Here is a 13561-nt window from a genome sequence, read left to right on the forward strand (position 1 = left end):
ATGATGGTCTGTGAATATTACCTGTCTGTTCCAGATGTCTGCATGATGGTCTGTGAATATTACCTGTCTGTTCTAGATGTCTGCATGATGGTCTGTGAATATCACCTGTCTGTGTTGTTTCTTTATCATCTTCCCTGTTAGTTTGACGTTTCAAGCCAAAGAAAATAGTTTTTATGAATAAAAATCCTACTTTCTTATGGGCGAATGAAAGATGGGTTTTGGATCAGTGGCGTCTGTTCAGAATGTGAAAAGCAATTTAAAACCTGTCCAACACAGCGAAATATTTCTGTTCAAAGAGGCCCGGGGCCAAGGAGAGCTGGAGGGGGAGAAGATGAGAGGGAGGGAGGGGGAGGGGAGGGAGGGAGGGAGGGAGGGAGGGAGACATTTACATTACATTTACATTTAAGTCATTTAGCAGACGCTCTTATCCAGAGCGACTTACAAATTGGTGCATTCACCTTATGACATCCAGTGGAACAGCCACTTTACAATAGTGCATCTAAATCTTTTAGGGGGGTGAGAAGGATTACTTACCCTATCCTAGGTATTCCTTGAAGAGGTGGGGTTTCAGGTGTCTCCGGAAGGTGGTGATTGACTCCGCTGTCCTGGCGTCGTGAGGGAGTTTGTTCCACCATTGGGGGCCAGAGCAGCGAACAGTTTTGACTGGGCTGAGCGGGAACTGTACTTCCTCAGTGGTAGGGAGGCGAGCAGGCCAGAGGTGGATGAACGCAGTGCCCTTGTTTGGGTGTAGGGCCTGATCAGAGCCTGGAGGTACTGAGGTGCCGTTCCCCTCACAGCTCCGTAGGCAAGCACCATGGTCTTGTAGCGGATGCGAGCTTCAACTGGAAGCCAGTGGAGAGAGCGGAGGAGCGGGTGATTCACCCCAGTGATTTCTGTTCAAAGAGGCCCGGGGAGAGGAGGGAGGGAGGGGGAGGGAGGGAGGGAGGGAGGGAGGGAGGGAGGGGGAGGGAGACCCCAGTGATTTCTGGGGTGTGGAGCGGAGCGTGTGTGTGTGTGTGTGTGTGTGTGTGTGTGTGTGTGTGTGTGTGTGTGTGTGTGTGTGTGTGTGTGTGTGTGTGTGTGTGTGTGTGTGTGTGTGTGTGTGTGTGTGTGTGTGTGTGTGTGTGTGTGTTGTGTGTGTGATGTGTGTGTTCAGTGTGTGTTCCACCAGCCAGCCACCTGTTAATGCCAGCACTGATTTCATGAGGCATAGCTGGTACCTCAACGTCCAGGACACACACTTTTCCCCCTCGTCACCTCTCTCCCTCCCTCCCAGTTTGTCCATATGTGGGTGTGTTGAGGGTAACAGCCCCCATCCTTTTGAAAAAGGGATGGGCGGCTCTGTGTGTGTGTGTGTGTGTGTGTGTGTGTGTGTGTGTGTGTGTGTGTGTGTGTGTGTGTGTGTGTGTGTGTGTGTGTGTGTGTGTGTGTGTGTGTGTGTGTGTGTGTGTGTGTGTGTGTGTGTGTGTGTGTGTGTGTGTGTGTGTGTTGTGTGTGTGTTCTGTGTGTTAAAGATCTTGTCTCGACCCCCATCCTTTTGAAAAAGGGATCTGTGTGTTAAAGATCTTGTCTGTATCCCAGATAGCACCCTATTCCCTATGTAAGGCACTCGTTTTTCCCAGAGCCTTATGGGCCCTTGTTAAGGAATAGGGGTTAATTGGGCCGCGGCCTGTGTTAAAGATAACCCCACCTGTGAAGATCATTAGCCTGAGGAGCTGTCCAACATAAATCCCCTTTAGGTTCAGATTCCATTAATGAGAGAAACATTACACCTTTTAGATGGACATTCCAAGTGTAGAATTATATATAATGACTTAAAAAGAACGGTTGGGTAGTTGGTGGAGGAATGGAGTGTTCCAGGAGAATTTAAATGGGTTTAGTGAGTTGGTGAAGGTTGGGGATGTGGATGTGAAGAGGGGATCTGCTGTGGATCCATGGTCCAGGGAGAGGGAGAGGGAGGGGAGGGGAGGTTGAGGGGGGAGAGAGAGGGGGTGACCCTGGGCCAGGTGGAGAGGTGGAAGGGAAGAGGTAGAGGAGGAGAGGAGAAGGACAAGGAGAGATGGAGGGGGAGAAGAGGAGGAGAGGAGAAGGACAAGGAGAGATGGAGGGGAGGAGAGGAGAAGGACAAGGAGAGATGGAGGGGGAGAAGATGAGAGGAGAAGGACAAGGAGAGATGGAGGGGGAGAAGAGGAGAGGAGAAGGACAAGGAGAGATGGAGGGGAGAAGAGGAGAGGAGAAGGACAAGGAGAGATGGAGGGGAGAAGAGGAGGAGAGGAGAAGGACAAGGAGAGATGGAGGGGGAGAAGAGGAGAGGAGAAGGACAAGGAGAGATGGAGGGGGAGAAGATGAGAGGAGGAAGGAGATGGAGGAGAGATGGAGGGGAGAGATGGAGAGAGAGAGGAGAAGGACAAGGAGAGATGGAGGGGGAGAAGATGAGAGGAGAGAGGACAAGAGGAGAGAGATGGAGGGAGAGAAGAGGAGAGGAGAAGGACAAGGAGAGATGGATGGAGGAGAAGGAGGAGATGGAGGGGGAAGGAGGAGAAGGAGGAGATGGAGGGGAGAAGAGGAGAGGAGAAGGACAAGGAGAGATGGAGGGGGAGAAGAGGAGAGGAGAAGGACAAGGAGAGATGGAGGGGGAGGAGAGGAGAAGGACAAGGAGAGATGGAGGGGGGGGAGGAGAGGAGAGGAGAGAGATGGAGGAGGAAGGAGAAGGAGGAGAGATGGGGGAGATGAGAGGAGAAGGACAAGGAGAGATGGGAGAGATGGAGGGGGAGAGATGGAGGAGGAGAGAGGAGAGGAGAAGGACAAGGAGAGATGGAGGGGAGAAGAGGAGGAGAAGGAGGAGAGATGGAGGGGGGAAGAGGGAGGAAGGACAAGGAGAGATGGAGGGGGAGGAGAGGAGAAGGACAAGGAGAGATGGAGGGGGAGGAGAGGAGAAGGACAAGGAGAGATGGAGGGGGAGGAGAGGAGGAGGGGAGAAGGGGAGGAGAGGAGAAGGACAAGGAGAGATGGAGGGGGAGAAGAGGAGGAGGGGAGAAGAGGAGGAGAGGAGAAGGACAAGGAGAGATGGAGGGGAGAGGAGAAGGACAAGGAGAGCTGGAGGGGGAGAAGAGGTGGAGAGGTTAACTCACACGGATGTTCCCCCTCTCTAAATCACTCAGTCCCTCTTTCTTTCCCTCTCTAGCTCTCTCTTTCTCTTCCTCTGCTCTCCTCTGCTCACTCCTTTACAGTGCACTAGCTACCCATTTCCTGTGACCTCTCACCTCTCAGAGAATGAAAAGAGAAGAAAGAAGGGCTAGAGGGAGGAGGGAAGGAGGAGGACAGAGGGAGGTATCTATACAGACTCATCAGCCCTGGGAGACTTAAGGCCAGTCAGTCAGGCTGTCTACCATGGAGGTCCTTCTCTCTCCACTGACCAGAAAGACCATCTGTCCAGAAAGTCCCTCTGAAATATTTGCTCTTTATGGTTCTGAATGTGTTTCCTCCCACTGTTTTGTTGTTTACAGTATGTTGCTATGTACCTGACCTATGATGTGACGTTACAAAATACATGTTTTTAACATTTCTCCCTCTCTCTCTCCTCTCCCCCTCTCTCTCTCCTTTCCCCCTCTCTCTCTCTTCTCCCCTCTCTCTCTCTTCTCCCCCTCTCTCTCTCTTCTCTCCCCTCTCTCTCTCTCTTCCCCCTCTCTCTCTCTTCTCCCCCTCTCTCTCTCTCTTCTCCCCCTCTCTCTCTCTCTTCTCCCCCTCTCTTCTCCCCCTCTCTCTCTCTTCTCCCCCTCTCTCTCTCTCTTCTCCCCCTCTCTCTTCTCCCCTCTCTCTCTCCTTTCCCCTCTCTCTCTCCTCTCCCCCTCTCTCTCTCTTCTCCCCCTCTCTCTTCTCCCCCTCTCTCTCTTCTCCCCTGTCTCTCTCTCTTCTCCCCTCTCTCTCTCTCTTCTCCCCCTCTCTCTCCTCTCCCCCTCTCTCTCTTCTCCCCCTCTCTCTCTTCTCCCTCTCTCTCTCTTCTCCCCCTCTCTCTTCTCCCCCTCTCTCTCCTCTCCCCCCTCTCTCCTCTTCCCCCTCTCTCTTCTCCCCTCTCTCTCTCTTCTCCCCCCTCTCTCTTCTCCCCTCTCTCTACTCTTCCCCCTCTCTCTTCTCTCCCTCTCTCTCTAATCTCTCTTTCCCTCCCTCTCCCCTTCTCTCTCCTCTCTCCTGCCCCCCTCTCTCTCCTCTCCCCCTTCTCTCCCCCTCTCTCTCTTTTGCCCCCTCTCTCTCTTCTCCCCCTCTCTCTCTAATCTCTCTTTCCCTCCCTCTCCTCCTCTCCCCCCTCCCCCTCTCTCTCCTCTCCCCCTTCTATCTCCCCTCCCCCTCTCTCTCCCCTCCCCTCCCCTCCCCTCTCCCCTCTCTCCCTTCCCCCTCTCCCTCCCTCTCTCCCTCCCTCCCTCCTCTTTCTCACCCCATCAGTTGGAGTCGGAGCTGGCGGTGTGTGAGAGGGAGAGTGCAGAGCTCCAGGAGCATGCTAACTGTGTCCTGCAGCAGATCGCTGACCACTGCCCCGACATCCTGGAGCAGGTGGTCAACGCCCTGGAAGAGTCCTGCTGACCTGTCAATGTCCCCGCCAGCCACACTCTCACAAGGCGTCGAGAGAGAGAGAGAGATGCCTTTATATTCGCGGTCCTTCATTTCCTGCCTTACCAGTGCTCCCAATATCTCTTTGGGGATTTGTTACTGATTTATTAACAATGATTTGTCAGATTGGTGCAACAATCCTCTAAATCTAAAAATGTTTGTGGTGAGAAGGCCTTCTTGAACCGTTCATGACGTTGAACCCCGTCTTTTTCTGAGACCTGACCACAAAACCTGTCCGTTACTAAGGTGTGGTCAACCATGTTATATTAGTGTTACTCACATACAGTTACTGCTTAGTTACTACACAGTTACTGCTTAGTTACTGCTTAGTTACTGCTTAGTTACCACACAGTTACTGCTTAGTTACCACACAGTTACTGCTTAGTTACCACACAGTTACTGCTTAGTTACCACACAGTTACTGCTTAGTTACTACACAGTTACTGCTTAGTTACTACACAGTTACTGCTTAGTTACTACACAGTTACTGCTTAGTTACTACACAGTTACTGCTTAGTTACCACACAGTTAATGCTTAGTTACCACACAGTTACTGCTTAGTTACCATACAGTTACTGCTTAGTTACTACACAGTTACTGCTTAGTTACTACACAGTTACTGCTTAGTTACTACACAGTTACTGCTTAGTTACTACACAGTTACTGCTTAGTTACTACACAGTTACTGCTTAGTTACTACACAGTTACTGCTTAGTTACTACACATTTACTGCTTAGTTACTACACAGTTACTGCTTAGTTACTACACAGTTACTACTTAGTTACCACACAGTTACTGCTTAGTTACTACACATTTACTGCTTAGTTACTACACAGTTACTGCTTAGTTACTACACAGTTACTACTTAGTTACCACACAGTTACTGCTTAGTTACTACACAGTTACTGCTTAGTTACTAAACAGTTACTGCTTAGTTACTACACAGTTACTGCTTAGTTACCACAACATTAATGCTTAGTTACTACACAGTTACTGCTTAGTTACTACACAGTTACTGCTTAGTTACTACACAGTTACTGCTTAGTTACTACACAGTTACTGCTGAGTTAGTTCCTGTCCTAATTGTGACTGTCCTAATGGGATGGGGATATCATTATGGCCAATATGAAGAGAAGCTAGAGACTCTGAATCATGGTCATGTACCCACTACTCAGACCATTCTAGAATCCCTCCTACAGCTTTCTGTCCTGTCGTCCTGCATTCCACATGGAACCCTATTCCCTTTATAGAACCCTATTCCCTTTATAGAACCCTATTCCCTTTATAGAACCCTATTCCCTTTATAGAACCCTATTCCCTTTATAGAACCCTATTCCCTTTATAGAACCCTATTCCCTTTATAGAACCCTATTCCCTTTATAGAACCCTATTTCCTTTATAGAACCCTATTCCCTTTATAGAACCCTATTTCCTTTATAGAACCCTATTCCCTTTATAGAACCCTATTCCCTTTATAGAACCCTATTTCCTTTATAGAACCCTATTCCCTTTATGGAACACTATTCCCTTTATAGAACCCTATTCCCTTTATAGAACCCTATTCCCTTTATAGAACCCTATTTCCTTTATAGAACCCTATTCCCTTTATAGAACCCTATTCCCTTTATAGAACCCTATTCCCTTTATAGAACCCTATTCCCTTTATAGAACCCTATTCCCTTCATGGAACACTACATTTCATCACGGCCCATATCAATCAATCAATCAAATGTATTTATAAAGCCCTTTTTACATCAGCCGATGTCACAAAGTGCTGTACAGAAACCCAGCCTGAAACACCAAACAGCCAGCAATGCAGGTGTAGAAGCACGGTGGCTAGGAAAAACTCCCTAGAAAGGCAGGAACCTAGAGAGGAACCAGGCTCTGAGGGGAGGCCAGTCCTCTTCTGGCTGTGCCGGGTGGAGATTATAACAGTACACAGAACTCCTGTGAAAAGTAGTGCACTATATAGGGACTAGGGTGCCCTTTTGGGATACAGCCTAGATCTGAGATCTGGGAATATGAATTTAAATGACCTCTGATGCCATTTGTTTGCTGTTACCTTTTGCTTTGGTTGTTGGAGATAGTTGGTTGTTGTTCCTCTCTATGATGACCGTTCTCTGATGGGTTTGGGGAACAGGAAACCTAGTCCTGTTTTTAATTGCAGTTGTCACCCGTTGAAAGGTTAGAGTTGGGAGATGAAAAACAACACTATTATTGAGACACTCGAGCAACAACAGTATTATTGAGACATTCAATCCACACAAATGCTCACCACTCACCGTAACAACAGGGACAGTATGTTTCAGCAATGATATCTATTCTGGGAGCGGCTATTGATGTTGAAATACAGATCCAATTTATCTAGCTTTATCTGGGCTCTTTAAACCTCATAAGGACTCTTTAGTGTCTCATAGACTCTGAAATGTATCTCTAGACAGGACTCCCTAGACAGGGACTAGACAGGATTCTCTAGACAGGACTCTAGACAGGATTCTCTAGACAGGACTCTCTAGACAGGACTCTAGACAGGACTCTCTAGACAGGACTCCCTAGACAGGACTCTAGACAGAACTCTCTAGACAGGACTCTCTAGACAGGACTCTAGACAGGACTCTCTAGACAGGACTCTCTAGACAGGACTCTAGACAGGACTCTCTAGACAGGACTCTCTAGACAGGACTCTCTAGACAGGACTCTCTAGACAGGACTCTCTAGACAGGACTCCCTAGACAGGGACTCTAGACAGGAATCTCTAGACAGGACTCTTTAGACAGAACTCCCTAGACAGGGACTCTAGACACGACTTTCTAGACAGGGACTCTCTAGACAGGATTCCCTATGGTGATGTTAGATGGTTAAACAGCAGACCCAGCTGAAAGTGTGTGTAGTTAGCTAACCCAACCTAGCAGGTGTGACGTGCTGGTTCTTTCTGTTGTGGGAGGTTCTCTTCTGCACTGTTCAACCAATCCAGTAAATGTGGAGGAGGAGTTAAGGTGGAGTGTCGCCTTGCTGACGTCCGAAAGCAGAAGCCGCGTTTCATTTCCTGTGAAAACCAGGTGGTAGTTAGCTTATGGATCTCCCCTGATTTAGAGCCGCGATGAGAGCCGTATGGAGGTCACAAACCCACAGTTTCCAGGGGAGTATGGCCTGGAGACACAGAGGGGATATTTACACCTAGCATGACTTCCTATAGGAAGTGACATCATCTCAGTCAGGTCCACAGGCTGGTTCCTCCCTCTTTCCTTCTGATCTGTATTTACTTCTGTCTTTCTTTCAATCAGCAGGGACATGAAAGACAGCAGGGAGGTGAGGTCACTCAGACAGTGTGTTCTAGTGATGACTCGGTGGTGAGCAGATCACTGTTTTATGTGGCTCAATTATAACCATCCTCCCTCTCTCCTCTCCCATCCCCTCTCTCTCTATCCCTCTCTCCCCTCTATCTCTCCCATCCCCCCTCTCTCTATCCCTCTCTCCCCTCTATCTCTCCCATCCCCCTCTCTCTATCCCTCTATCCCCTCTATCTCTCCCATCCCCTCTCTCTCTATCCCTCTCTCCCCTCTATCTCTCCCATCCCCTCTCTCTCTATCCCTCTCTACCCTCTATCTCTCCCATCCCCCCTCTCTCTATCCCTCTCTCCCCTCTATCTCTCCCATCCCCTCTCTCTCTATCTCTCCCATCCCCTCTCTCTCCATCCCTCTCCCCTCTATCTCTCCCATCCCCCTATCTCTATACCTCTCTCCCCTCTATCTCTCCCATCCCGTCTCTCTCTATCCCTCTCTCCCCTCTCTCTCCCATCCCCTCTCTCTCTATCTCTCCCATCCCCCCACTCTCTCTATCCCTCTCTCCCCTCTATCTCACCCATCCCCCCTCTCTCTATCTCTCTCTCCCCTCTATCTCACCCATCCCCCCTCTCTCTCCATCTATCTCTCCCATTCTCTCCCCCATTCTATGCTCTCTCTATCTATCTCTTCCTCTCTTCCTTCCCCATTCTCTCTCACTTTCTCTCTCTATCTATCCCTTTCCCACATTATCTCCCCTATTCTCTCCCCATCCTCTCTCTCTCTCTATCCCTCTCGTTCCTCTATCTCCCTCATCCTCTCCTCTCTCTCCTCTCTCTTCCCCTCTCTCTCCCCCATTCTCTCCTCTCTTCAACTCTCTCTTCCTCTCTCTCGCTCCCATTCTCTCCTATCTTCCCCTCTCTCTTCCTCTCTCTCTCCCCCATTCTCTCCTATCTTCCCCTCTCTCTCCCCCATTCTCTCCTATCTTCCCCTCTCTCCTCTCTCTCCCCCATTCTCTCCTATCTTCCCCTCTCTTCTCTCTCCCCTATTCTCTCCTCTCTTCCCCTCTCTATTCCCCTCTCTCTCCCTCACCCTCTCTCTCCTCTCTCTCTCTCCTCTCTCTCTCCCTCACCCTCTCCTCTCTCTCCTCTCCTCTCTCTCTCCCTCACCCTCTCCTCTCTCTCCTCTCTTCTTCTCTCTCTCCCCCATCCTCTCCTCCCTGGTCAGTCAGTCAGTCATTCTAATCAACACACTCACCGCTCCATCACTTCCAGGTGACTGAGGTTCTGTCTTGTATCCCAAATGGAACCCTCTTCACCATATAGTGCACTTCTTTTAACCAGGGCCCATAAGACTCTGGTCAACAGTAGTGCACTATGTAGGGAATAGGGTGCCATTTGCGATGCAGGCTGGGAGTGTTGAAACACCTCTCTAAACCAACAGGTGCAGTCGACCACCACAAACACTCACACTTCATTGTTCACCTTAAATGGTGTTTTGTGGTTGTAGCTCCTGTATGACTCAGCTCATTCACTTCCCTTTGTGTGTCGTATTGGCGGTAAATAGCTGGACCCCGGTGATGAACCGGGGCCTTAATGCTACAGGTCTAGTCTGGGACCAGAGAGTTCAGTGTGTGAGAGTTCACAGTTGAGTCTTCCTCCGTTCTCTGGAGATTATACTGTCTGTACATCTACATGATAAGACCTGACTCATATCAGTCCCACCCTGCTTACTCTTCCTCTCTTTCCCCTCTCTCTCTCTCTCTCCACCTCTCTCTCTCTTTCTCTCCCTCCTTCTCTCTCTCCAACCCCTCTCTCTCTCTCTATCTCCACCTCTCTCTCTCTTTCTCTCCCTCCTTCTCTCTCTCCACCTCTCTCTATCTTTCTCTCCCTCCTTCTCTCTCTCCAACCCCTCTCTCTCTCCCTCTCCACCTCTCTCTCTCTTTCTCTCCCTCCTTCTCTCTCTCCACCCTCTCTCTCCACCCTCTCTCTCTCTCTCTCTCCCCCCTCTCTCTCTCTCTCTCCCTCTCTCTCTCTCTCTCCACCCCTCTCTCTCTCTCTCTCTCTCTCTCTCTCTCTCCTTCTCTCTCTCCACCTCTCTCTCTCTCTCTCTCCTCTCTCTCTCTCTCCTCCTTCTCTCTCTCTCTCTCTCTCTCTCTCTCCACCCCTCTCTCTCTCTCTCCACCCCTCTCTCTCCACTCTCTCTCTCCTCCTCTCTCTCTCTCCCTCCTCTCTCTGGTGGTTAATGGTTCTGACCTGGTGGTTATTGTTAGTCATTCTGACCACAGCTCATATAACAATTAGAGACAGAGACGTGACCAACACCTACTGAACACACACACACCACACACACACACATAATGCGAGAAAGCACACACACCTCTCACACACACAGACCCACAAACCCACATCAGACAGATAGAGAGCCAGGCAGACAGACATGAGTGTCATTCCTGTGGTTTCACACGGTTTGAGTCGGGGTCTTTCTACAGTCAGACATATTGAACCCTTAACCTTCCACCATGATGTCACTTCCTGTCTAACGACAGTCTAACAGTATCAGAACCACATTGACTACAGTCTAACAGTATCAGAACCACATTGACTACAGTCTAACAGTATCAGAACCACATTGACTACAGTCTAACAGTATCAGAACCACTGTCATTGACTACAGTCTAACAGTATCAGAACCACATTGACTACAGTCTAACAGTATCAGAACCACATTGACTACAGTCTAACAGTATCAGAACCACACTGTCATTGACTACAGTCTAACAGTATCAGAACCACATTGACTACAGTCTAACAGTATCAGAACCACATTGACTACAGTCTAACAGTATCAGAACCACACTGTCATTGACTACAGTCTAACAGTATCAGAACCACATTGACTACAGTCTAACAGTATCAGAACCACATTGACTACAGTCTAACAGTATCAGAACCACATTGACTACAGTCTAACAGTATCAGAACCACATGGACTACAGTCTAACAGTATCAGAACCACACTGTCATTGACTACAGTCTAACAGTATCAAAACCACATTGACTACAGTCTAACAGTATCAGAACCACACTATACTGGTGTACTGTAGTCTGGAGAACAGGATATAGAGAACAGGATGTGGAGAACAGGATTTGGAGAACAGGATGTGAAGAACAGGGTGTAGAGAACAGGATGTAGAGAACAGGATGTAGAGAACAGGGATGATGTGTGTCAGAGCCAGAGGTTCCTCAGGACTGTGGTCTGGTTTGTCCCTCAGACTTTGGAAAGTAGTACATTTCATTCATGCAATAGTGACAGGAGCTGGAGAACAAAAACAAAGACAATGTCATCAAGGTCCAGAGACAGGCCTTCTCTGATTGGTTGTTCTGCCTCCTGTCCTGAGAGCAGAGTCCCTGGACTGGTCCAGAGACAGGCCTTCTCTAATTGGTTGTTCTGCCTCCTGTCCTGAGAGCAGAGTCCCTGGACTGGTCCAGAGACAGGCCTTCTCTAATTGGTTGTTCTGCCTCCTGTCCTGAGAGCAGAGTCCCTGGACTGGTCCAGAGACAGGCCTTCTCTAATTGGTTGTTCTGCCTCCTGTCCTGAGAGCAGAGTCCCTGGACTGGTCCAGAGACAGGCCTTCTCTAATTGGTTGTTCTGCCTCCTGTCCTGAGAGCAGAGTCCCTGGACTGGTCCAGAGACAGGCCTTCTCTGATTGGTTGTTCTGCCTCCTGTCCTGAGAGCAGAGTCCCTGGACTGGTCCAGAGACAGGCCTTCTCTGATTGGTTGTTCTGCCTCCTGTCCTGAGAGCAGAGTCCCTGGACTGGTCCAGAGACAGGCCTTCTCTAATTGATTGTTCTGCCTCCTGTCCTGAGAGCAGAGTCCCTGGACTGGTCCAGAGACAGGCCTTCTCTAATTGGTTGTTCTGCCTCCTGTCCTGAGAGCAGAGTCCCTGGACTGGTCCAGAGACAGGCCTTCTCTGATTGGTTGTTCTGCCTCCTGTCCTGAGAGCAGAGTCCCTGGACTGGTCCAGAGACAGGCCTTCTCTAATTGGTTGTTCTGCCTCCTGTCCTGAGAGCAGAGTCCCTGGACTGGTCCAGAGACAGGCCTTCTCTAATTGGTTGTTCTGCCTCCTGTCCTGAGAGCAGAGTCCCTGGACTGGTCCAGAGACAGGCCTTCTCTGATTGGTTGTTCTGCCTCCTGTCCTGAGAGCAGAGTCCCTGGACTGGTCCAGAGACAGGCCTTCTCTAATTGGTTGTTCTGCCTCCTGTCCTGAGAGCAGAGTCCCTGGACTGGTCCAGAGACAGGCCTTCTCTAATTGGTTGTTCTGCCTCCTGTCCTGAGAGCAGAGTCCCTGGACTGGTCCAGAGACAGGCCTTCTCTAATTGGTTGTTCTGCCTCCTGTCCTGAGAGCAGAGTCCCTGGACTGGTCCAGAGACAGGCCTTCTCTAATTGGTTGTTCTGCCTCCTGTCCTGAGAGCAGAGTCCCTGGACTGGTCCAGAGACAGGCCTTCTCTAATTGGTTGTTCTGCCTCCTGTCCTGAGAGCAGAGTCCCTGGACTGGTCCAGAGACAGGCCTTCTCTAATTGGTTGTTCTGCCTCCTGTCCTGAGAGCAGAGTCCCTGGACTGGTCCAGAGACAGGCCTTCTCTAATTGGTTGTTCTGCCTCCTGTCCTGAGAGCAGAGTCCCTGGACTGGTCCAGAGACAGACCTTCTCTGATTGGTTGTTCTGCCTCCTGTCCTGAGAGCAGAGTCCCTGGACTGGTCCAGAGACAGGCCTTCTCTAATTGGTTGTTCTGCCTCCTGTCCTGAGAGCAGAGTCCCTGGACTGGTCCAGAGACAGGCCTTCTCTGATTGGTTGTTCTGCCTCCTGTCCTGAGAGCAGAGTCCCTGGACTGGTCCAGAGACAGGCCTTCTCTGATTGGTTGTTCTGCCTCCTGTCCTGAGAGCAGAGTCCCTGGACTGGTCCAGAGACAGGCCTTCTCTGATTGGTTGTTCTGCCTCCTGTCCTGAGAGCAGAGTCCCTGGACTGGTCCAGAGACAGGCCTTCTCTGATTGGTTGTTCTGCCTCCTGTCCTGAGAGCAGAGTCCCTGGACTGGTCCAGAGACAGACCTTCTCTGATTGGTTGTTCTGCCTCCTGTCCTGAGAGCAGAGTCCCTGGACTGGTCCAGAGACAGACCTTCTCTGATTGGTTGTTCTGCCTCCTGTCCTGAGAGCAGAGGGATGGCCTATCATGTGCCACCTCAACCCACCTCAACCCTCAATAAACTTTATTCAATTCAACCCTGTGACACAACTGATCTTATCAGTTCCAGGAGAGTGGAGCCACGTACAGCACGCAAGTCCAGGGCATCATTACCCCGTGGCACCACTACTCTGCCAGTCTTATGAGCATGGCGGCCATCTTGATGACTGGCATACCTGCTTTACAACCTGTTTTATATCTGTCATTACCGATTATTGACTTCCATATCCTGGGGAATGTTCTGTTACGCTCGTTTAATCCCTCCCTGTCTGTCTGCCTGCCTCTCTCTGTCTGCCTCCCTGTCTGTCTGCCTGCCTCTCTCTGTCTGCCTCCCTGTCTGTCTGCCTGCCTCTCTCTCTGTCTGCCTCCCTGTCTGTCTGCCTGCCTCTCTCTGTCTGCCTCCCTGTCTGTCTGCCTGCCTCTCTCTGTCTGCCT

General features: G+C 50.1%; 1 protein-coding gene and 1 long non-coding RNA gene across 8 annotated transcripts in view; one reads left to right on the forward strand and one right to left on the reverse strand.

Annotated features, from left to right (window-relative positions):
- Positions 1-8290, forward strand: part of LOC127929179 (ELKS/Rab6-interacting/CAST family member 1-like) — a 71225-nt gene extending 62935 nt beyond the window's left edge. The window contains exon 2 of the mRNA XM_052517012.1: positions 4441-8290. Coding sequence (XP_052372972.1) covers positions 4441-4578 — 138 coding nt within the window. The 3' untranslated portion in view covers positions 4579-8290. The remainder of the gene's footprint in view (positions 1-4440) is intronic.
- A 3278-nt stretch (positions 8291-11568) lies between these two features.
- On the reverse strand, positions 11569-13206 carry LOC127929190 (uncharacterized). 7 transcript variants are annotated; one of them, XR_008133770.1, is made up of 3 exons: positions 13061-13206; positions 12592-12725; positions 11569-11720 (listed from the first exon to the last, which is right to left on the reverse strand). It is a non-coding gene; the product is annotated as an uncharacterized LOC127929190 (long non-coding RNA). The 7 variants fall into 7 exon arrangements; XR_008133768.1 differs by having other exon boundaries at positions 12592-12792; XR_008133763.1 differs by having other exon boundaries at positions 12592-12859.
- Between the last annotated feature and the right edge of the window lie 355 nt (positions 13207-13561).

Source organism: Oncorhynchus keta, unplaced genomic scaffold (assembly GCF_023373465.1).
Source record: "Oncorhynchus keta strain PuntledgeMale-10-30-2019 unplaced genomic scaffold, Oket_V2 Un_scaffold_5491_pilon_pilon, whole genome shotgun sequence".
NCBI lineage: Eukaryota > Metazoa > Chordata > Actinopteri > Salmoniformes > Salmonidae > Oncorhynchus > Oncorhynchus keta.